This window comes from Gastrolobium bilobum, unplaced genomic scaffold, assembly GCF_033153095.1.
Source record: "Gastrolobium bilobum isolate Gb01-03AN ecotype WA unplaced genomic scaffold, APGP_CSIRO_Gbil_v1 utg82674, whole genome shotgun sequence".
NCBI lineage: Eukaryota > Viridiplantae > Streptophyta > Magnoliopsida > Fabales > Fabaceae > Gastrolobium > Gastrolobium bilobum.
The window spans coordinates 179,665-205,703 of NW_026897937.1; the positions used below are offsets into that span (position 1 = coordinate 179,665).

Genomic DNA, 26,039 nt, shown 5'->3' on the forward strand with positions numbered 1-26,039 from the left:
ACAACCTATTTTCGTTTACAACCTCTTACAATCATATTTTAATTATTGATTTTCGTCAATCAATGATTATTATTTATTATAAATTAATAATTAATTAATAAATTTAATTTACGAAAATAATAATCTAACACAAAATTATAAAAAAAAAGGTTATATATAACGTTGCTCTATTTTATTCGGTGGAATAAGTATAACGCTCGCTGGATACTAGATATGAAGGCTTGAGTTCTGAGTTCTGGGCATCGTGGTTGGTTTAAGCTCATCGTGGGGTTTTCATTTTCTTCTCTCTCTCTCTCTCTCTCTCTCTCTCTCTCTCTCTCTCTCTTTACCGTTCGGATCTCTCGAAGGTACTCTCTCTCTCTCTCTCTCTACTACTTGGTTTCGATTACAGCTCTTGTTGTGTCTGTGGTTGGGTTTACATGATGGATGGCACTCAACTGTTTGGCTGAGGAACATGGGAATCTCAATTTGGTGAATTTGAGTAGTTTCTAGGAGACCCATTTGTTTGATAACTGTTCATTTTTGGATTTTATCATCTGGGTAACTCTGGTTCACAATTTTAAAAGTAATCCTCAAACTCAATGCTGTGTTTCTTCTGCAAATTGGGTGCTTCACTTGAATTTCTTCTACAAATTGTTATTGTTAGATTTTTGTGATGAGTGTAATATGTTTGCCTTCGGGGTTTGTTTGTCTGGCTTTTACTATGGATGTTAGAAAGGTTACTGGATATGCTTCTAACCTACTGCAGAAAACTGGCTTGTGTTAAAAAGGGAAAGGATAGATTAAAGTGAAGTTTTCTGCTGTGTACATTTTTCATGCATTAACTTGAGACTTTGAATGAAGTGATTTCTTGAAATATTGTTAGAGCTGATTGAGCATGAAGTTATCTTAGTAACTCCGAGTCTTGTAATTGAAATTGCTGTATTACTAATTGTTTAGTGTGTGATAATACGTAGTTAACGGTGTTGGGGGTTCGAATCCCCGTTGCCCACAACTAGGTAAAAAGGGAAGGACCTTACCATTTGACAGGTAGAAAATCGGGTTAGCTGATCCAAAATTATGGAACTTGGGTGTGAGTATTTTGTCAAAATGGAATAAACTTTTTTTTATGGAACTTGGGTGTGAGTATTTTGTCGAAACAGAATAAACTTTTCTGTTTTCTTTTTTTTTTTAAAGAAAAGAAAACATAAATTTTTTCATAAATGGTGGATATTTTTAAATAAATATAGTATGCCCTAATCTTTTAATTCACTTATTTATTATGCCTCATAATTCTTCCTCGGACAGACTTGAGAAGAATAGCATAGCAAGTAAAGTACTAGTAACACAGCAAAAATGCATGCCTTATCATTAATATGTAATGGCACCAGACAAACAGAATACAATTAAAATGAACACTGCAACTATGAAGAAAATATTAACACCTGCTTATATTGATTGCAACAGAACTCAGCATTACAATGGTATCAGTATACACACCAGAGAATGCATTTACAATAAAAGAAAATAGGAAATGAGCTACCCTCCTTGAATCCCCTGTTACACCCAGCTAAAGTGACAACACACCTAGCCTCAATAGCAATCCCTCCCACTTACTAATTACTCTTCACATGCCTTCTCTATTGCTTTCCCCTCCTTATCAGCTCACCCCCAACCTTCCATCCACTCCCTTGCCCAAATCCTCCTCTCCATTCATGGCTTGCCATGTGGCATTCCTTATAACTAACTCTCCACCTTTCTTATTACGTGTCTCACCTTGAATATTCTGCTCCTCTGCCAATGCTATTTCCCCCCTTCATTTATACACTATCTTGTAAGGCTCCACTGCTGTTGGCCCATCAGTACTTGGCCCATCAATACCCCCCCCTCAATTATCACCTTGTCCCCAAGGGGAAAAAATGGGAATTGTTCTTGTATAGATTGCATTGATTCCCATGTGCACTCACAATCTGGAAGGCCCTCCCATTGAATTAACAGCTCCATCTGACCATTCAACAATTTTCTTGCCTTTAAGACTTTAACTGGGGTCACCCTTAATTCTAGTTCCTCGGATAAACAGCTTGGTAAATTCAGTACTGTTGTTGATGCCTGAACTGCCCTCTTTAACTGTGATACGTGAAAGGTAGGATGCACCTTTGAATATGAAGGCAGCTCTAATTTATAAGCTACTGGCCCCACACGTTCTACAATTTCAAAGGGACCATAAAATCTAGGACTGAGTTTCTGATTTAATCTTCTAGCTAATGATCTCAGTTTATAAGGATGGATCTTTAAAAACACTTTGTCTCCCACAGCAAATTCCACTTCTCTTCTCTTTTTATCTGCCTGTACTTTCATCCTCTCTTGAGCTATATGCAAATTATTCTTCAGATCATCCAGAATTGTATTTCGTGCATGCAGCCACTGTTCCACTGCTGCCACTGGTGTATCTCCTCCTTCCAGTTGTAAAATTGTAGGAGGATCTCTTCCATAAAGAGCTTTAAATGGAGTCATCTGAATTGATCTGTTGTAAGATGAATTAAACCAGAATTCAGCCCATGGTATCCACTTTGCCCACCCCTTTGGATGACCATTGATGAAACAACGCAAATAAGTTTCTAGAGTTCGATTGACAACTTCCGTTTGGCCATCCGTTTGTGGATGATAAGCCGAACTGAATTTCAATTTTGTGCCAGCTAATTTAAACATTTCTCCCCAAAACTTGCTCACAAATAATCTGTCTCGATCCGATATAATAGATTTAGGAAATCCATGTAATTGGACCACCTCCTTAATAAAAACAGCTGCAACGTCTTGAGCAGTGAAAGGATGAGCAAGAGTTATAAAATGAGCATATTTAGTGAATCTATCTACTACCACCAGCACTGTATCCACCCCCTTAGATTTAGGCAACCCTCCAATAAAGTCCATTGAGATGTCCTCCCAAACTTAAGAAGGAATTGGTAGTGGTTGAAGGAGTCCCCCAGGAAAAAGATTATCATATTTCTGTTGTTGACATGTGGTGCAGCCTTGAACAAATTTTCTTATATCCCATCTCATTCCCTTCTAATAAAAAATGGCAGCTATGTGCTTAAAAGTTCTCAATTCTCCTGAATGTCCCCCCCCAAGGAGATGAATGAAATTCTTGTAAAATTAAAGGGATACTTGTAGAAGACTTTGGGAGTACTAATCTGTTTTTGTACCACAAACAACCTGACTTGACATGATACCCAGGATGAGATTTATTATCAGTTAGCACCTCCATCATGATCTTATGAGTACCCTCATTGTGCAGAACCTCCTCTGCAATGGTTTGCAAGTCTGGACTGGTCACCAAAGTTAATTCCCTACACTCTAACCCTTGATAAAGCATCAGCTGCTTTGTTCTCGACACCCGGCTTAAAATGGATCTCAAAATCGAAACCCATCAGCTTGGTTACCCATTTTTGTTGGCTCTCCATCATCACCCTCTGTTCAGGGAGGTATTTAAGGCTCCTTTGATCTGTCCTTATAATAAAATGTCGCCCCATGAGATAGTGACGCCATTTTTGTACTGCAAAAATTATGGCCTTCATCTCACGTTCATAAACAGACAGATTCCTCGCTTTGTCAGAAAATACCTGACTTAAAAATGCTATTGGTCTACCTGACTGCATGAGTACTGCCCCCATTCCTATTCCAGATGCATCCGTTTCCACAACAAATGTTTCATTAAAATTAGGAAGAGCCAAAGTAGGCAACTGAACCATGGCAGCCTTTAAAGCTTCAAACGCAGCCTGTGCTTCTTCTCCCCACACAAAATTATCCTTCTTGAGCAAGTGTGTTAGTGGCCTTGCTACTTGCCCGTACTGCTTTACAAATCGTCTGTAGTAGCCGGTAAGTCCCAAAAATCCTCGCAAAGCTTTCAAATTCGGAGGTACTGGCCATTTGCTAACAGCCTCCAATTTGCTGGGATCAGCCTTTACTCTTGCTCTGGAAATTAAATGACCCAAGTACTCCAATTCTTCCTTGGCAAAGCTGCATTTTTTATAATTAGCATGCAAATGGTTTTGTCTAAGAATCTCCAATACTTTCCGCAAGTGTCCCACATGTTCTTCACCATTTTTACTATACACTAGTATATCATCAAAAAATACTAGCACAAATCTCCGTAAATATTGCTTAAAAACAGAATTCATCAGTGATTGGAAAGTCGAAGGTGCATTACTTAACCCAAATGGCAAAACTAGATATTCATAATGTCCCTCATGTGTGCGAAAGGCAGTTTTTTCAATATCTGCCTCTCATTCTAATCTGATTATAACCAGACTTGAAATCCAATTTAGAAAATATTTCAGCCCCACCCAATTCATCTAATAATTCATCAATAACAGGTAACGGAAATTTATCAGGCACAGTTACCTTATTGAGAGCCTTGTAGTCAGTGCAAAACCTCCAACTCCCATCTTTTTTTTTCACCATGATCAACGGGCTGGAATATGGACTGGTACTGGGACGTATCATACCAGCTGTCAGCATGTCTCTTACAAATTTCTCAATTTTCTCTTTTTGATAGTGAGGGTATCTGTATGGGCGAATATTAGGAATCGAAGCCCCTTCCTTGATTCTTATTCTGTGATCACAAGCCCTCTTTGGAGGTAGTTCAGAGAGAGGTTCAAACACATCCTCGTATTCTTTCAACAGATTGACAATTAGAGGCATTTTCTTCTGCTCATCGTCAGCACTAACGGAGCAATATCCCAATTCCATATAAAAGATCTCTACTCCTTTCTTACAGGAGCGACCTAACCCCTTAGAAGATATTCCACTACAAGATAGTGAGGGATCCCCACTGATAGTTACTTCCGCCCCTTGCCATGGAATTTTAAGCATCCTTTCCTTGAAATTTTCTTTTATATCTCCTAATTCCACTAACCATTCATATCCCAGAATTAAATCCACACCCCTCAAATCGAAGACAAAAAAATCTTGAGTGATCTTTAAATTTGGAAGCACCAATGTCACGTTTCGACAACGGCCAGGGCTCACTACTCTGTGGCCATCCCCAACCTCAACGTTGAATTTCCTCGCTGCATCCATCGGTAAACGCAAAGCTTCAACTATATGGGTTGCCAAGAAATTATGAGATGCCCCCGTGTCGATTAACACCACTACACACAGACCATTTACCTTTCCTAAAAGCTTCAAAGATTTATTAGAAGTCAAACCCACCACACTGTGTACGCCCAAATGCACCGTCTCCTCTGTTGACGCGTCTTGAGCAGCAAGTTGCAACTCTTCCTCACCTGGTTCTTCACCTCCTTCAGCTAAAATCATTACATGCAATTGAGGATGTTGACACACATGGCCCGGAAAAAATGGTTCATAACAACGGAAGCAAAGATTACGCCTCCAATGGTCGTCCATCTCCTCTTGGGAGAGTCGACGGAAACGAGATCCCCTTCGTCTATCGTGGCTGCCTGACGACGCGGCTGTTCGCCCTGCGTTGCCCCCACCTCCATTCTCTTGGTTAACGTTTCGGGTCAGATTGACATTACCTCCACTACTTGCTGTGGTTTGAGTGTTGCCTTCAGATTGAGCCCTACTCATTTGGGCTGTGCTTTGAGGCCTATTTCGGCCACTATTCTGAAAACCCATCCCATTTCCTCTAGTCTCACGGTTGGGTAATGCAGTCCTTGTCCCAAGTCCACCCCACGAACCGGACCCAACTCCATTTCGGCCCAATAACGCTCCATTTTGGCCCAAAATATTCTCCTTCTCCTCTATCCTTTGAGCTATCTTCATCATCTGAGATAGATCTTCTGGAAGATGGACCCTCAATTCTGCACGTATCGCTTCCTTCAATCCGTTTAGAAACGCTGCCTTCATGATCTTGTCATCTGCGTGTTGGAGCGGAGCTGATAAAACTTCGAATTGTTCCCTGAATTCCGCCACAGATCCGGTTTGTCTTAAGCTCATCAAAGCTTCGTATGGATTCCCTGAGATTGAGGTGTGAAATCTCTCCAGAATTGCATTTCGAAATCTTCCCCAATCCACCAACAGATTCCTTGGCTCCCACCATTGAAATCAGCTCAGTGCCTTCCCCTCCAAACATATTGATGCCGTCGCAACTTGTTCTTCCATTGGAATGCGGTTCACACGAAAATAGCGTTTAGCTCTAAAGATCCAGCCATAAGGATCTTCTCCTGTGAAATAAGGCACCTCAACACGTCGTGCTCGTTCATCGTCTCTCTGGTTATTTGTCTCCAATCCTCTGTTTCCTGCATTTCTGTCTGTATTCCCTGCTACTCTCCTTGCCGCAGCCTCCGCTTCGCGATTATCAATTCTCGTCAATACTGCCATGATCGTCTCCTAAAACTGATTGAAATGTCCTTCTAATCCACCCATCCTCGCCTCCCATCGTCTCTCTATTCAATTCTATTCTCCATTCGTGTACGTACCATAAAGCTCCACCAACGGATCGGAAGAGCTCTAATACCAAATTAATGGCACCAGACAAACAGAATACAATTAAAATGAACACTGCAACTATGAAGAAAATATTAACACCTGCTTATATTGATTGCAACAGAACTCAGCATTACAATGGTATCAGTATACACACCAGAGAATGCATTTACAATAAAAGAAAATAGGAAATAAGCTACCCTCCTTGAATCCCCTGTTACACCCAGCTAAAGAGACAACACACCTAGCCTCAATAGCAATCCCTCCCACTTACTAATTACTCTTCACATGCCTTCTCCATTGCTTTCCCCTCCTTTATCAGCTCACCCCCACCCTTCCATCCACTCCCTTGCCCAAATCCTCCTCTCCATTCATGGCTTGCCACGAGGCATTCCTTATAACTAACTCTCCACCTTTCTTATTACGTGTCTCACCTTGAATATTCTGCTCCTCTGCCAATGTTATTTTCCCCTTTTATACACTATCTTGTAAGGCTCCACTGCTGTTGGCCCATCAGTACTTGGCCCATCAATATGTTTGCTCGCGATAATCCTGGTTTCCTAGGAGAATATATGATTTCTTTAAATATGCATTTGCTATTGCTAGTACTAACACATAAGAATTCTTAATTGGTTAGTTTAAATAGCCTTGGATGGTGGAACAAAGGATTATCCCAAACCTACCCCAATGTAAAAATGGCTATTCAATTAAGGGTTTAAAGCATATAATTTTTTCATGTACTGTATTCCTCATGCGTTGATATATTCCTATCCTTGTTCACTTAACTCTGTAAAGCCATGTCTTTCTTCTTTATACTCTATTGTAATATTGAACATGATAGCATTTTAGATTGCCTCTCATTGCACATGATTTAGTTAGGCTATACAATGAATGTAGACATCACTAATATAATGAACCTAGAACTGTTAACATTACCAACATGTCTGAAATATCAGTCAATGTTAAAAGGCAATGATTTCTTTTTCTTTGTTGGTTGCAGTAGCATTTGCCTTTGAAAATTTGTTTGCTCTGTTACCTGTATAATATGGAACAAGAAAACAGCAAGAAGGGCACTGGTAATCCTCCAAAAGAGTCTTCTAATCATCAATTATCAGGAAAAGATGATAGCAAGAAGGATACAAATCATGATGAAGGATCTAGTAAACCGGAGTTAAGTGAGAAGAATACTCCGCAATCATTGAAGTCCAAATCTAAAATCGTTAAGAAATCTAAGGCTGGTAAGTTTAAGACCATAACAAATAAAGGTTTTCAACAGATTGGGGGAAAGAAAAGAAATATGAAGAACATGAAAGTAGTGGGCAAAACTGATGAACCGCCTAAAGAAAAGATTGAGAAGGCTGAAAAGAATAAAGAGAAGGAAAGTCAAAATGGGAGCACTGGTTACAAAAGTCCTATTGAGAAGAGCCATTGGGCTAAAAATAATAAGATCATTAAGTTGGATGAGAGTGAACAAAAACAGAAGAATGAAGCAAATCATAGAGAGTCAGACAAGGGTGCCGATAGTGGAATGAACAAAGATAAGCATAGTGGCATGGAAAATATGGAGTCAAGGGAAAAAAAGAGTGAGAAACTTGGCGGTTTCATTTTTATGTGCAATGCAAAGACAAAACCTGATTGTTTCCGCTATCGGGTCATGGGAGTTTCAGTTGCTAAAAAAGACATTATTTTAGGTGTCAAGCCTGGGACTAAGCTTTTTCTTTTTGACTTTGATCTGAAACTGTTGTATGGGATTTACAAAGCTTCATCTTCTGGTGGTATGAAACTTGAACCCTGTGCTTTTGGTGGTAACTTTCCTGCTCAGGTTAGTTCCTCTCTTTTATATTCCTGCCTAATTTGTCTTGATGTTTTCTTTGTTTATTATGATGTATGTGCTGATGTTTTGACCTTCAGGTGCGGTTCAATGTTGCTTCTGATTGTTTCCCTCTACCCGAGAGCATATTCAAAAAGGCCATCAAGGAAAATTACGACGAAAAGAATAAGTTCAAAACAGAACTTACTCTTAGACAAGTAAAAATTATCTGTTGTCTTGTGGGCTAGCTGTCAGTTTCTTTAATTCTTTATATAGATCATATTCAACTTTCCTGTTTCAGGTTAGGAAGCTTTCTGAACTTTTCCGACCAGTGAATATTCATTCAGCCTTGCAGCCTGTCCATTCCCCTTCAAGAGCAGTAATTCAAGAACGGGAAGCTTCTGATGGTGTTAGGGGATCATGGCACCATTTGCAGAGGGAAAGACCAGCTGGAGATCCTTATATCAATAGTAATGTGAGAAGCTATAATGTGCTGTCTCATGAAAGGGATCCCCAAATCGAACGGCAAGAGGAAATTCCTCGTGATTTATTTCTCACTGAGAAGAGTTATCGAGCTCATGGTCTTCAAGGAGATAGAAGAAACGCGACTCGAGCTTCTCTAGTTAATCATATACCGGATCCTTATCAGAGAGATTATGAGAGAGACTATCAAAATGTCCCTCCACATGTTGATAGCCTTCCTGCTGATCCTCTTCATTTGAGGGAGAGTGAACACCAGACCTATTTTCGTGGTGCAACTTCTGAACATGTAGAGGATCCTCATCATGCCTATCGCTATGGTACTTCAGCAAGGGATCCATATTTGCAGCCTTTAAGTAGAGAGGAAATCTCTTCAAGCTCTTATTTGTTTGGGGGAAGAACCTTGTTGGGGACTGAAAACTTAGAAAGGAGAGAGACTGTTCAAGATAGGCTTCACTCAACATATTCTGCTGCTGATGCTTTGTCTGAATACAATAGGATGCAGCATTACCATGGTGATGAAGCTTCAGATGTGCGGGTTTCATCGCGTTACTCTTTTGCTGGTCCTTCATATTCACTTCGCTAAATTAAACATGCAGTCTGAATACACCTTGTCATGTGTTCCTAAGATTTTCTTCAATTATGGTGATTGACTAACATACATAAAAAATCTGTGAATCCTAATGCTTTTTCTCAGGCTCCTCTGAATTGGGAAAACATTTCTACATTGTGTCTGATATTTGCAAAATGCTGTAAAATTTGAAAAATGCCAATAATAATGACAATTTACCATGCAGGCTGATAAGAGCCTTGGAGTGTACCACCCTAAAAGTTAGCTCAAAGGGTGGGAATGTCCAAGGCCTTATAAACCCCATATTAGTTACTTATACAACCAATGTGAGACTTTAAGTTCCATACCTTGCAAATGGGGTTATAACATTCCACCACGCTCCGCAGTTTTAGTGCCTACGCAGGCTGACTTTGTGCTAGTCCTTTACTAGTCCTGGGCGAATACTGCAATGCCGGCGTAACCATTCGCGTCGCTTGATTGCAATCGGAAGACATAGTGGAAGGCTCTGATACCATTTGTATAAAAGTATCGTTCCACCTGATTCAACCATCCATAAGCTCCCTCACCCAAAAATATAGGCAAGTCGAGCTTTGTACTTGGAGGCTCATGACGAAGAGTTCTCCTAAAATTTTCCGGTTGGATTTGTTAGAATCACTGTATACATGCCCAGATCTCCCTCTCTGCGAACGACGTTTGTTGCTTCGTCAATTGACATTCGTCATTAAAGTATCAAGTCAGCGAAGGATCTCCATCTGATTCTCTGTTCTCCTTGACCCTTTTTCGATTGACTCAAATCTGCCCTCCATTCTTCTAGTCAAGACCATAAATAACCCCGGATCTATAGCCTCGATACCAGTTGATAAATACCAACCGATATAAATTGAAATGGCAAGTAACAGAACAAAATTCTATTGATATTGATAAGGAAATTTGGTTGCAGACACCAATTCCAACATGAAACAAAGGAAATTACAGTGAAAATGGAAATATAGAAAAAGAAAGATAAATGGCAGAGCAATTCGAGGAGTTCTCTAATCCTCCCAAATTCTAATCCAAAATCTGCCTCCCGTCACCAGGCACACACACCACTCTTTTTTTTTTTTTGATAACAACACACACCACTCTTTAACTGCCAAGGCTAACAACATGCTTTTCCCCCATTGTGCCCATTTAGTCATTAACGTCACCCATTCTGTTATGCAGCTGCAATTCTAACAAATTGTGAGCTGACTCAGCAGTAGCAGCCACGTCAGCGGGAGGGAAAATTCCGCTAAATTGCTTCCTGGCATATGTCTTCAGGGCCTATCAGAATCCTAATACTTTTTCTTAGGCACTTCCGGTTTGGGAAAGTGATTCTACTTTGTGTGTGAGATTTGAATGCTGTAGAGTGCATAATGCCTTTGATGATGACAATTTATCGTGCAGGCATTATTAGCCTTTGGAACTTTTCAAATATGTGGTTTATAGATAATTGGAGCAAAGTTTCAATTGATTTTAACAACTCAGGTTGACATGTTTTGCAGTCTGGTACTTTGTGTAGGATTTGTTTGGACACGTTGAATTTGAGGATACCCTGTATGATTTTTAGTTTTTCTATGACTTAAATCTGTTTTAACAATGTTTTCAAAACTGGAAAGGTAAACTGGTAAAGAAAGAGATTTATCAATTAAAGTTTTTAATCTAATCTTCTAATGATTTTGATTACCCTTATTTTGTAAGCATTTCTTGGGCCAGTACTTAACATTTAGTAAGGGCTTAATCATCACTTTGCCTGCTTTATTGGAACATGTTGAACCCTTAATTAAGAACTCAAATATCTCAAATAAATAAACTGCATTCATGAAGCCCCTTTTTCCTGTTTTTACTATGTAAATGTTTCTAACAAAATCATTTGAATTTTCAGTTTATGATCAATATCACTCTGTATCATCCATATCTGCATTGACTATACTTTCAATTTCAAAGTAGTGCTTTAGAGGTATTGATATTGTTCATGGTTCATCACATAACAAAACCGTCGTTAGATTGATATTCAACACTACCTAATGGAAAAGGCTTTGGTTATTTTTTTTTTGGAAATATTTCAATCGGTTCATTGCTTCGCAACTAATCCGATTCGGGGCGGGTCCTAGATTAAGGCTTTAAACTCCTCCCAAAAGTAGTACTGGGGAGATTCGAACACATGCTCTCACCTCCACCTGCTTAGCTCCCATGCGCTAACTGAGCTACCAAATGGTGGCTTTGGTTATTCTTGTTATATATCATAGCTACTACTCTCCGCATAACTTGTGCCTCACATCCTTCTTGTTTGCAAAACGCTGTTTATTATTATTGTTACTTGGTTTAGTTTGAACGTGTTTGTTCAGGCCATATAAACACTTGTTCCAAACTAAGATCTCTAGGTTAGGAATTGGGCCTAAGATTTCTTCCCTAGTCACAAAAATAAAATTATGCCAAATATGTTTAAGGGAATGTATTGGATTTGGATTTTAAAAGATTTTTTTGAGATAAAACATCTTATACATTTTAAAAGACTATTCAGAATTGGAGAGACTTTAAAGATTTTTATAAAACACTTTTTATACAATCAAGATTACATAAGATTGAATTTTAAAGGATTTTAATAGAATTTATAAGATTTGAAAGGACAATATGAATTTATAAGATTTTAAAAAATCATATGAATTTTTAACAAATATTCAAAATTACAAGAGTCAATAAAAAAAGTTAACAAATAAATGCAATGATATTAATAAAAGAAAGTAAAACGTAATATAATTTTCTCAATTAGTAAAATTCATGATAAATTTTCGTTTGGAATTTTTTGCAATTGATCTTGTAAACCTTGGGATTTGTATTCTACGTGATGAGAGTTTTCTAACCATATATCATATGCATGTTTTCATTGAGTATTCCAAGTAAATTTTGAATCTGAATTTCTGGGTTTTATTACATGAAAGTTTAAAAAAAATTTCAAATTATTTTCAATCAATACATTGAAATCTTTGAAGGTTTTGAAAAATAAGTTTTTAGTGATCTATTGACACAAAAATTGTTTGAAATCGTTTTCTATAACGAAGGAATTTCGTTCATGAATGTATTATTATGAAACATAGGGTTCATATTATGAAAATTGGTTTTGCGGTTTTTGTTCCCACGTTGTTTTTCCACTATTTTATGTTGTTTTTAATACAAAAATCACATATTTTTGTACCAAGAAAAATCATGACCAATAGCTTGAAAAATCGTTTTTAAACTTTAAAAAATTGCTTCAAGATCTGCTATTTTTGAGATGAAATCGCTAAAAAATCTGTTATTTTTGATCTTTGACAAAGCTCCCATGGCGAAACTCGGTTTCAAGCGAGTCGACCCATCAAAGGAAGAAGACACTGCAATAGAGAAATCTCAAGAAATCCTAGGAGTTAGGGTGAGATTGTAAGAGAGACATCCTATTTTTATTTCTCACTAAAAAGTCTCATGAAATTCACACCAATAGAAAATCCATTAAAATCATAAGATTTTTGAATACCACAAGATTGTTTTTCTTTTATTTAAAATCCTGATTGAATACCAACGAATTTGGACGAACTCTAATCCTAATCGAATACCACGTGACTTTTTTTCAATCCTTTAAGATCCTAATTGAATACCAATGAATTTTTGTGTATAAAAATAATCCATTAAAATCCTTTGAAATCTCAATCCAATACACTCCCTGAGTCTGTCATAACTCTGAAGCACTATTTTGAAATTGAGCATATAGTTAATGCAGATATGGATGACTGAACGAACAAAATAATGTTGGGACATTGGTCATAAACAAAAAAATGGAATGATTTTGTAAGAAAATCCATATTAAAAAGTGGCAAAGGAGTTTCATGAATCTAACTCGTTTGATTGAGATATTTGCTTGTAAATTCTAAATTAGGGGTTCAACATATTCCCTGCCCTTTTTTCCTCTCCCTCCTTTAACACCCTTGGGAAGACCCATTATTATGCATCATTTTAAGTAATTATATAATTACCAAATAATTTTATTTTTATTTTTCAAAATATTATTTTTAGCTTTAACTTTGAAGTAATTTTTAAACTATGAAAAACCCAGGTTAAACAGACTCTCAACCCATACTATGTTGGACTTCCTCCTTCAATGCTAAGTCCAAGCCCATTGAGGGATTTCCTAAAAACCCTAACCTTAGATCTCACCTCATCTATATATTCATTAGTTGAAGATGGAGGCTAGGTTAAGAGATTTGAGAACAAAGCTTTATGCTTTGCATTTGAGAGATCTCTAGAGAGAGTTTGAGCGAAACATCTCTAGGGTAGTTTTATTATCACCATTGTTGGAAAGGTTGAGTTAACCACAACATTGGTGATTCTGATTATTTGTAACCATTATTTTCATAGTGGATTTTTGATCTGGACCAGGTCCCGTGGGTTTTTACTTCTTTATCGGAGAAGATTTTCCCACGTTAAAACTGGTTGTGTTCCCTTTCTCTCTCTCCCCTGTTTTTCGTTTTTGATTTTTCCGCTGCGCTGCCCGACCTGGTAAAGTTCAGGCTGAGGTATTGCTGAGATCTGAGATCGAGGATCTCATTGACTGACTTTCGCAAAGGCCTCTGAGCCGATTTGAGGGAACCGAGTTCCCAACAGTGGTATCAGAGCCTGGTTCGACGGGTTCTGAGGGAGATGAGATGGAGACCAGTGGCATAACCAATGATGGAGACATGTTCAAGTTGACCGCAGATAATTTCACCTATTGGAGACCGATGATGGAAGATCATCTCTACTGCAAAGATTTACATGAGCCCATTATCATTGATGAGAGACCGGCAGGCAAAACTGATAAGGAGTGGGAGATCCTGAGTCGGAAGGCGATAGCCACCATCAGGAAATATATTAATAAAAGCCTCTTTGAGCACGTGTCCGAGTTCACGAATGCGTATGAGTTGTGGACGAAGCTGGAGTCCATGATTCAGAAGAAGACTCCCAGGAATAAAGCATACCTAGTTCACCGACTTGTGAAGCTTGAATACAACGACATGAGCATGATTGAACACCTCAACACCTATAAAGGTATTGTGAATCAGCTGTCAAAAGCTGAGATGAAAATTGATGATGAGATGCAGGCTTTGCTGCTGATGAGCTCGCTGCCAGAAAGCTGGGATACTCTGGTGGTGACTTTGAGTAATTCAGCTCTAGAACGAAAGTTGAAGATGGATGTCGTGACAGACAGCCTCCTGACCGAATAAGTCAGGAGAAGAGAATGAGGTGTTTGAAGCACGTCAGAGGCCAACATTGTTGAGAACAAAGGGAAATCCGACTCTCGGGGTAGAAGCAAAAGCCGGGGTCGAGATTGTGACAGAAGAGGAAAGTCCAGAGGTCGGACAAAGCCGAAATATGAGTTGAAGTGCTTTTACTGTGGAAAGACAGGCCATAAGAAGCCAGACTGCTGGACCCTGCAGAATGACGAGAAGAACGGCTCTGTGAAGCCGGATCAGATTATTCCCAAGAAGAGGGAAGACAAGAGCACCACTGCGGTGGCTGCCAACTCGAATGCCGAGATATTCCTCCTAGGTGAGGATAATTATTTGAATGATGCATATGTTGACTGCATCTGGATTGTTGACTTCAGTGCCTCCTTCCACGTTACTCCACACAAAGGTTTTTTCTCTTCTTACCAAGGTGGTGATTTTAGAGTCGTGAAGATGGGAAATCAAGTGACCAGCAAGATTGTTGGTGTCGGTGATGTAACTCTGACCACAAATGTCGGATGCCGACTTGTTTTGAAAGATGTAAGGCATGTTCCTGACATGCGTTTGAACCTAATCTCGGTAGGCAAACTTGATGATGCCGGGTTAGTAAACTACTTCGGTAGTGTTAGATGGAAGCTGGCCAAGGGAAACTTGGTCGTGGCCCGAGGTAAGAAGGAAGGCTCCTTGTACGTGATACAAGGAAAGATCAATGGAGGAGAAGCCAATTATGTTCGAGATGAACCTAGCTTGGAGCTATGGCACAAGCGCCTCGGCCACATGAGCGAGAAAGGGCTCCAGATCCTGAACAAGGAAAGACTACTGACCGGGTTGAAAGGCCAAGTGTTGGAGAGTTGCACGCATTGTCTAGCTGGAAAGCAGCACCGGGTTTCTTTTGTGAGACCGGATCAACCCAGACGACGCAGGTATATTTTTGACCTCGTCCATACTGATGTCTGCTCCATGTCGGAAAGATCCCTTGGAGGAGCTCAGTACTTTGTTTCATTTATTGATGACCATTCCTGCAAAGTGTGGGTATATTTGTTGAAGTCTAAAGACCAGGTACTCCAATCCTTAAAAGAATTCCATGCAATGGTTGAAAGGGAGACTGGTAAGAAGTTGAAGGTTGTCTGATCTGATAATGGTGGTGAGTATTGCGGCCCTTTTGATGCATATTGCAGAACGGCCGGGATCCGACTTGAGAAGACGCCCCCCAAGACTCCATAGTTGAATGGACTTGCTGAGACAATGAATAGGAATATTGAAGAGAAGGTCCAAAGCATGTTATCCAATGCCGGATTGCCGAAATCATTCTAGGGAGAAGCCGTCAAAACCGCTGTTGACTTGATCAACCTCTCACCATCACAGCCACTTGAAGGAGAAATTCCAGAAGAAGTTTGGACAGGTCGGAAAGCGGCCTATAATCAATTGAAAGTGTTTGGATGCCGAGCTTTCATTCATATCCCTAAAGATGAAAGGGCAAAACTTGATGCGAAGACTAAAGAATGCATTTATCTTGGTTTGCCAAGATGTGAGTTCGGGTTCTGACTTTGGGATCCAATCAATAAGAAGATAGTGAGAAACCGAGATGTGATCTTTCATGAAGATGAGAACATTCATGACATCTCGAAGCCCAAAGTTCGGGTTACTGTCAGACGTGAAGAACCTATCCCTCTTGTCCGAGCTGAAGCAGGGGGAGAAAATGAAGAAAATGAAGAAAATGATGAACAACAACCAGCTGAAGATGACCAAGACATTGAGGTCCGAGTTGATGATGAGATCCGAGATGAGAATGATGAACCGGGTTCTCAAGCTGAAGAACAACCGAGATATCCAACTCGAGAAAGAAGACCCTTTACGAGATACCCATATGATGAATACACCGTTGTTGCTGAAGACGGTGAGCCTCAGAGTTATGATGAGGCTGTGACGAGCTCAGAGAAAGAAGAATGGAAAAAGGCAATGCAAGACGAGATGAAGTATCTGCACGAGAATCAAACTTATGAGCTGACCGAGTTGCCAGAAGGAAGACGAGCTCTGAAAAACAAATGGGTCTACAAGATTAAGAATGAAGAGAAAGGGCAAAAGCCGAGATACAAAGCCCGGATTGTAGTGAAAGGCTGCAATCAGAAGAAAGGAGTAGACTTTGAGGTGATTTTTTCTCCTGTGGTGAAAATGACCTCGGTTCGAACCATGTTAGCCATGGCAGCTTTGATGGACCTCGAGGTAGAACAAATGGATGTGAAAACGACATTTCTTCACGGTGATTTAGAAGAAGAAATATATATGGAGTAACCTGAAGGATTCCAAGCTCCAGACCAAGAAGACTTGGTATGTCGATTGAAGAAGAGCCTCTATGGCTTGAAGCAAGCACCTCGGCAGTGGTACAAGAAGTTTGAATCATTCATGACTGATCATAAGTTTGAAAAGACAGATGCTGACCACTGCATATTTGTGAAGAGGTACGAGGCCAGAGATTTTTTGATTTTTTTGTTTTATGTAGACGACATGCTTATTGTAGGGAAAGACAAATCGAGGATAGCCGCCCTGAAAAAGGCGTTGAGCTCGTCCTTCGCAATGAAGGACCTCGGCCTTGCAAAGCATATTCTCGGAATCAAGATCTTCCGAGATAGACAGAAGAAGCTACTGTGGCTGAGTCAAGAGAAATATACTGAGAAGATTCTGAAGAGATTCAGCATGGACAAAGCCAAAACAGTGAGCACCCCCCTTGCCGGACACATAAAGCTGAACCAGAAGTGTAAGAACCCGCACCGCTAATTAAGGTATTTAATTAATTAATTATGTGCAAATAGGAAATAATTCCATAATTGACCCTAATAATTATTAAGAGGCTTTAATAATTATGGTAAGTGATTAAGAATGTTGAAAGTCACTTTTCGGAAGAAAAGTGCAGATACCGGTTCTTCTAGTCGGTATAAATGCGTACCGAAAAAGTATCCCGGAAAATTAATGTAAGTGCATGATAATTACTAGAATAATATATAGGACTTGTAAAACGAGTTTGAACTCAAAATAATGAGAACTGATGCCAGAAACTGATACTGGCTATGAAAAACGAGTACCGAAAAGGTGCTCAGAAAAATATAATAAAAATATGAAAATTCTTGTAAAATTGAGTAGGTTATGAATCCAGAGTTTGAGATTAAAATGCTAAGCGTAGCAATTAAAGCTAATACTGTGTGTTTTAACCCTTAAGTGGCCTATAAATACAATAGTTGGGCACAAAACCCTAGGTGTTTTTTTTTAAAGAAACTCAGCGGCTGAGTGTGGCTTCCCTTTAGAGTTTCTTGGAGTCCTAGCCTTCTTCTCTAAATTTTCCATTTTTTTTCTTCCTCTCTTCCATTGAAACACCACCCATCCATTAAAGCTTTAGTTGTGTTGAAGGAGAACCTATTGTTGAAGATTTGGGTGCTTTCTAAACCTCTCAAGCTTTTATTTTTCTGTTCTAAAAGGAATCAAGGTAAACTTAATTATCTCTTTGTAAATCCATAATTTTAAGTATAATATTTGTTATATGTTACTATTGATTCAGAACCCATGTTAATTTTAAGAAAACATTCGTATACTGTGCGCTCTTCCACTGTAGATGGCTTTTTGTTTTGTCTTTTTATGATTTGGGTGCATCGATTTGCGTGACTCCATATGAAATTTCATAACTTTGAATTTGGTCACTGTTTACCCAATGTAGGGCTTTCACGCTGGTCGAAGTGCTTTTTATATATATATATCAAATTTGCTTTTGCTGTGGTTTCGTTACACATATATACATATTAAAGCAATGTCTTTTAGCTTTCGTTCTCCAGGGAGTCGTTCGTTTATATGAACCCAGGGAGTCAGAGGCGTTGTTTTCTTTAAAAGGTCACGTAGTTTTATATATATATATATATATATATATATATATATATATTAGTCTTATACATATATTGTTATATTAGTTTTAAAAGGTCACGCTGCTTTTAAAAGGTCACGTAGTCTTATATATATATATATTGTTATATGGAATCGTTAGTTATATATATTTATAAGACAATAATTATCTTAAATTAAATAAGTTAAACGATATGTCTTAGAAAAGATCTTTAGGTTCGAATTGGAAAAGAAATAATATTCGATTGCCTTGGAATTTTAGAATATGTATATTGATACTATGATGGTCTTTGAACCAGATCTGTGAGTGCATTGGATTCTATTTGTGGTGTGGACCCTTGTGATACCGAGTTCGAGTCGGAGGGGCATAAGGGTACATGTAAGCTTTCGTGTCCTCGATTTAGCCATGTTGTGGTTCCACCATGTCCCATGGGGGTATGGTTATATGCATGCTGTGTTACATGCTTTTGATGTTTTGGAAATGCTGTTGAGCTATTGTATGTTAGTGCCTTGTTGATATGCATGGAGGTGTTCCACCTATACGGTAAGCCTGAGTATGTAGAACATACAAGAGGGTGAGGCTGTGGGTGAGGTGCAAGCGGTGTTCCTTGTACTACATGTAGGGAATAGACATATTCCTACATTTCTCTGGCCAGTAGATAGTGATTACACACATGCCATAGATATCTGTTGCACTACATAGTTTTGGAACTGATAATGATATAAATGCTTTTAGAACTTATATTGCACATGTAAGTGAGCTTGGGGTGGAAGATCCTTGAGGACCCCTTGTCTTACTGAGATTTCATGTTTAGAGATCTCACCCCACGTTTGGGGAATGCTTATTTCAGGGTCAGGTAATGTTGAGACCTCAGGCGGCAGGAGGCTGGTTATATGCTTATAGCTTCAGTTATGTTTATGGAGTTTTATGATGAGACTGGTTGTGTACTATGTTTATTTGATGAGCATGGGATTGTCCATGACACCTAGTATTGTTATGTCTTGAGTCTTTGGAGTTGTATTAATGTATCAGGATATTGTCCGGATTACGAGATGTAATACCGTGATTTAGATACACACTTTATTTATATATTGAGGTATTTCAGTAGATGTCTTATTGCAATTTACATACAGGCGATATTTTATGAAATTGATTAAGTAATCAAGTTGGTAATTGATAATGACGTCATAATTGAAAAGAAAAAGAATATTCCGCAATTTTTAATTAAGCACTGCTTAATACGATGTAATGTTAATATTCCGAGTATACACAGGGTGTTACAAGAAGCAATGTCCGAGATATGATGAAGACAAAGATGAGATGATGAAGGTCTCGTACCAATTCGCCGTCGGAAGCTTGATGTATGCAATGGTTTGCACTAGACCCGACTTGGCGTATGCTGTTGGAATAGTAAGCCGGTATTTGTCAAACCCCGGCAAAGAGCATTGGGAAGCAGTGAAGTGGATCTTCAAGTACCTCCGAGATACGACCGACTTATGTCTCCGATTTGGAGAAGGCAAAGCCGAGTTGCAAGGCTACTCGGATTCTGATTTAGGGGGAGACGCCAACTCGAGGAAGTCGACTACAGGATATTTGATGAGATTTGCCAGAGGCGCTGTCTCTTGGAAATCAAGACTTCAGAAATGTGTTGCACTATCGACAACTGAGGCTGAGTACATTGCCACTACTGAGGCAAGCAAAGAGATGCTGTGGATGAAGAAGTTCCTCATGGAACTCAGCCATGATCAAGACAAGTACGAGCTGGGTTGTGACAATCAAAGCACAATCCATCTTGCAAAGAATTCGACCTATCACTCCCGCACTAAGCATATTGATGTGAGGTATCACTGGATCCGGGATGTGGTGGAAGGTGGAGAGCTCGAACTCGTCAAGGTGCACACTGACCAAAATTGGTCCGACATGATGTCGAAGCCGATTCCAGCAAGGAAATTTGAAGATTGCTGTGAAGGAGCCGGGTTGATGCTGAAGCCGACGCATTGAAGTTGGAGGGGGAGATTTGTTGGGCTTCCTCCTTCAATGCTAAGCTCAAGCCCATTGAGGGGTTTCCTAAAAACCCTAACCCTAGATCTCACCTCCTCTATATATTCATTAGTTGAGGGTGGAGGCTAGGTTAAGAGATTGAGAGAATAGGTGAGAGAGATTTGATATTTGAGAGAAAAATTGTTTGAGATTTGAGAGCAAAGCTTTATGCTTTGCATTTGAGAGATCTCTAGAGAGAGCTTGAGTGAAACATCTCTAGGGTAGTTTGATTATCACCATTGTTGGAGAGGTTGAGTTAACCACCACATTGGTGATTCTGATTATTTGTAACCATTATTTTCATAGTGGATTTTTGATCTGGACTAGGTCCCGTGGGTTTTTACTTCTTCATTGGAGAAGGTTTTCCCACGTTAAAACTGGTTGTGTTCCCTTTCTCTCTCTCCCCTGTTTTTCGTTTTTGATTTTTCCGCTGCGCTGCCCGACCTGGTAAAGTTCAGGCCGAGGTATTGCTGAGATCGAGGATCTCATTGACTGACTTTCGCAAAGGCCCCTGAGCCGATCTGAGGGAAACGAGTTCCCAACATACTAAAGGTTAAGTACTAAGACAATCAAGCATAATAAGGGTCATCACAACTTTCATAAAATCTAACTGAAAACTTTAAATCATAAACCTCATTCTTTACCAGCTCAAAATCTTCACATTCAAGAATCAAATGGACTAATTACTCATGCACTTTCAAGTGGACGATGGTGAATTGGTAAACAGGTAATTATAATTAATTTTCTGTGAATATTATTCACGTCAGGACTCAGCACAAATAGAAAAAATCTAACGACACTTTTGAAATTGAAAGTATAATCAATGCAAATATGGATGCTTAAATGTACAAAAGAGTCCAGTGACATTGTTAATAAACAAAAAATTTGATTGATTTTGTAATAAACAAATCTATGTATTAAAAACAGGCAAAAAGGTTTCATGAATCTAACTTAAATTGAGCCATTTGCTTGCAAATTCTTAATTAAGGGTTTAACATCTAATAAAGCAGGCAAATTGGTGATTAAGCCAGTACTAAAAGTTAGGAACTGGCCCAAAATTAGAAGATCTGATTAAAAACTTTAAATCATAAACCTCTTTTTTTACTCGTTTATCATTCCAGTTTTGAAAAAATTGGTAAAACGAATTAAAGTCATAGAAACACTATAATCATACAGGGTATCCTCATATTCAAGATCAAATGAAATAAAGCTCAAACCGTGTACAAACAGATCCTATGCAAATTATTAGCCAGCAAAACATGACAACCTGAGATGATGAAATCAATTGAATAATTGCTCCCCAAACTTGCTATTCATTAAATCAGCATATTCCAATTAGCTATAAACCACAAATTTGGAAAGTTACAAAATCAAGCAGTTGATAGAAACCAACCGATATAAATTGAAATGGCAAGGAACAAAACAACAATCTATTGATATTGGTAAGGAAATTTGGTTGCAGAAACCAATCCCAGCTTGAAACAAAGGAAATTACAATGAAAATGGAAATAAAGAAAAAGAAAGATAAATGGCAGAGGGATTCGAGGAGCTTTGTAATCCTCCCAACTTATAATACAAAATCTGCCTCCCATCACCAGGCACACACACCCAATGGCGGACCCACACTGTTGCAAGTGTGGGCACTTGCATACATAAGTTTATTTGATCTTGAGCCTAATGGCTGGGCTTACACATTTCCAAAGACTAATACCACCATCTTATATTATTGGTTAGCTAGTTTATGTGATCTTGAGCCTCTTAGGGTGTGCATGACAACCTTCCCGGAATCAATTTTTGTTTAATTTCTGTTCCCGAGAACATAAATGGATAGGAAACTCGTTCAGTAAAATCGGTTTATTTTTTTGTTCCTGGGATGAACCAATTTATTTTTTGTGCTGGGGAACAGAAAAAAGAATAAAATTTTTTCTACTTTTTTGATTCTGGGCACAAAATGAGAAACACTTATCTCTCTCAATTACTCTTCACCATTACCAACATCACCATCGCCACCACGACCACCGCTACCATCATCGTACCACCACCACCACCTCCACGTCACCACCACCTTCATTACCACCACCACCATCACCACTATACCATCACCATCACCACCATTATCACCACCACTATCATCGTAGCCATTGCCATCACCACCACCACCAACGCCGCTGCCGCAACCACCACCACCGCCACCATCACCACCATGTCATCTCCATCACCATCTTCGTAGACACTGCTGTTATCACCATCGCCGCCATCGCCACCACCATTACCACTACCGCCGCCACCACTACTACCATTAACATGCCACTGCCACCGCCACCACTACACCACCGCCATCACCACCACCATGTCATCATCATCACCATCGTTGCCGTCACCACCACCATCACCACTACCGCCGCCACTGCCACTATGCCCCCATTACCACCACCACCACTGGTTCCTCCACTGCCATTATCACGTCATTGCCACCACCACCACCACCATGTCGTCACCATCACCACCACTATTGCCACCACCATCACCACCTTTATCACCACCATCGTTGCAGCCACTGCTGTCACCGCCACCATCATCGTCACCATCACCATCATTGCCATCACCACTACCATCACCGCCACCATCACCACTACCATCGTCGTAGCTACTACCGTCACCACCACCACACCACTACCACCACCATTACCACTGTCACCGTCGCTGCTACCAAGCCATCACCGCTATTGCCACCACCGCCACCACCATGCCATTACCTCCACCGCCACCGCCACCACAACGCAACTACTACAACCACCACCACCGTCGTCGCCGCCACCATCACCACCACTCCATATGAAAAGTAAAGTGATGATCCAAAATTTTTTTATGCTTAATAGGAATGATTTTTTATTCTATTATTTGTTGTGTTATCCAACGTAATTCTCATTCTCGGAATAAAAATAAAACATGTTATCAAACAATTTTTTTTCTCAGAAATTGTTCCAAGGCATAGAAATAGAAAAGAATTGTTTCTTTTTAGAAACAGTGTCAGGGAACAGAATGGTTGCCATGCACACCCTTAACATCAGAGACCCACTTACCAATATTTATAGTAATTTTGTCATAGTTTTTACCTTCATTTGTGATATATAATATATTTAACATTAAAATAATAATAAAAATAGGACAAGATTATTTTGCATAGCTATACAAATAAAAAACTTAACAAATAATCATTGCTTGAAATTATGATAGCTTAGTTGAATCTTGATTATTATTTTTTTATGTTAAATTGAATTTTTTTTCTTTTATTGTTTATATTTTTTTTTGTTTTTTTAATGCATTTAAAAAAAAATTCCAGCTCTACTAAATGTGCAGATATAAATAAAATTTTCTGGGTCCGCTATTGCACACACCCCTATTTAACTGCCAAGGCTAACAACACGCTTTTCACCCATTCTGCCCATTTAGTCATTACCACCAAGTTTGTTATCCACGTCACCTATTATGTTCTGCAGCTGCACTTCTAACAAATTGTGAGTTGACTCAGCAGCAGCCGCCACGTCAGCAAGAGGGAAAATCCCTCTAAATCGCTCCCTGGCATAAGTCTTCAGGGGCCTATCAGATTCATGCAGTTTTCTAATGTCAGACTTCATGATTAAATTAGGAAAGTGAATACGAAGGACCAGCAAAAGCGTAACGAGAAAGAAGAAAGGTAAGAGACAAGATAACTCCGTGCTTAGAAATATTAGGAAAAAAATGAGTAATTTACACACTTGGGTTTTCTCTCTAACCCGCACTTGGGTTTATCCCTGCGGTGCCTGGGGATGTTCCCCTACAAGAAAGCTACTGCCTTTACTAGAGAGAGAGAGAGAGAGAGAGAGAGAGAGAGAGAGAGAGAGAGAGAGAGGAAGACCCCAGAATCGGTAGAGAATGAACAGCTGGAGAGGAATGGGAAAAAAGCCAAAGGAAGTGATGAACTCGTGGATGATACCATGGATGATGAAATGGAGGAGAAGGGGCCGCAAGAGGTCGACGGAGACAAACATGATAAACATGATGAAGGCATGATGGGAAAATGGGTGTGTGCAGAAAGAAGCAAAAAAGTGGTTTCATATCTAGACAAGGTGTTATGCTTGAACGGAGGAAGTTAAGAATATGATAGTGAGAGGAGGATTGGGAAGCAATCAAAAGAAGAGAGGAGGAGGAAGAGGACATGCCACATGAGGTGGGAAGTGGTGGAGAAGATGATCCACTATGCCCAACATACGTCTATTCCAGGAAACAACACCAAGAAGACTGCAAGAAATGACGCAATGCTCTTATTATTAAGCTGATGGGAAAGAAGATAGCGCAAAGCTTCCTGATGGCTAGGCTACACAGGCTTTGGAATCTAGTTGGGACGTATGAGCTCACTGACTTAGACAATGGCCACTTACTCCTTAAGTTCAACGATGAACGTGACTACATTCATGTCCTGCAGGAGGGCCTTGGATAGTTATGGACCATTATGTAATTGTTCAGAGATGGAGGCCATTTTTTGATCCTTACGATGAAGAAGTGAAGAAGTTAGCGGTTTGGTTGAGGATCCCAAGACTTCCAACAAAATTTTATACCTCCTAGCACCTTTGGAGGATAGATAACATGCTAGTAAGAACTCTGAAGGTGGATAAAACGTCTCTGAGACTAGCTGGGACGTATGAGCTCACTAACTTAGACAATGGCCACTTAATCCTTAAGTTCAACGATGAACGTGACTACATTCATGTCCTGTAGGAGGGCCTTGGATAGTTATGGACCATTAAGTAATTGTTCAGAGATGGAGACCATTTTTTGATCCTTACGATGAAGAAGTGAAGAAGTTAGCGATTTGGTTGAAGATCCCAAGACTTCCAACAGAATTTTATACCTCCTAGCACTTTTGGAGGATAGCTAACATGCTAGGAAGAACTCTTAAGGTGGATAAAACATCTCTGAGATTAGCTGGGACGTATGAGCTCGCTAACTTAGACAATGGCCACTTACTCCTTAAGTTCAACGATGAACATGACTACATTCATGTCCTGCATGAGAGCCTTGGATAGTTAAGGACCATTAAGTAATTTTTCAGAGATGGAGGCCATTTTTTGATCCTTATGATGAAGAAGTTAGCGATTTGGTTGAGGATCCCAAGACTTCCAACAGAATTTTATACCTCCCAGCACCTTTGGAGGATAGGTAACATGCTAGGAAGAACTCTGAAGGTGGATAAAAAATCTCTGAGACGGGCAGAGGGTACTGAGGGTGAGATCACGGATAGAGCTCGTTTTGCCAGGATTTGCGTAGAGGTAGACCTCTGCCGGAGCTTTATTTCGAGATTCAAGCTATGGGATTTCCTTTAACAGGAGTTTGTCAACCTGAATGTAGGATATGAAGGGCTACATAGGATATACTTCGCTTGCGGACGCTATGGGCATAAGAAGGAGGCATGCAATGGGAGGCTAGACTATACCATAGATGCTCCCAATGGAGAGATTAAGAAAGACCAGGTTAGGAACAAAGAGACAAATGGACCCCAGATGAATGAAGGCGTCCATGGAAACGTAGGAT

General features: G+C 39.6%; 2 protein-coding genes across 2 annotated transcripts; one reads left to right on the forward strand and one right to left on the reverse strand.

The window, feature by feature from the left end:
* Window positions 1–214: 214 nt before the first annotated feature.
* LOC133311591 (uncharacterized) lies at window positions 215–9,582 on the forward strand. Its single transcript, XM_061512654.1, has 4 exons — window positions 215–347; window positions 7,427–8,248; window positions 8,338–8,454; window positions 8,538–9,582. Exons 2-4 carry the CDS (start codon window positions 7,472–7,474, stop codon window positions 9,300–9,302), a joined length of 1,659 nt encoding a protein of 552 aa, XP_061368638.1. The 5' UTR covers window positions 215–347; window positions 7,427–7,471; the 3' UTR covers window positions 9,303–9,582.
* Window positions 4,249–5,847, reverse strand: LOC133311584 (uncharacterized). Its single transcript, XM_061512643.1, has one exon. The coding sequence runs from the start codon at window positions 5,845–5,847 to the stop codon at window positions 4,249–4,251; it is 1,599 nt and encodes a 532-aa protein (XP_061368627.1).
* Window positions 9,583–26,039: the final 16,457 nt, after the last annotated feature.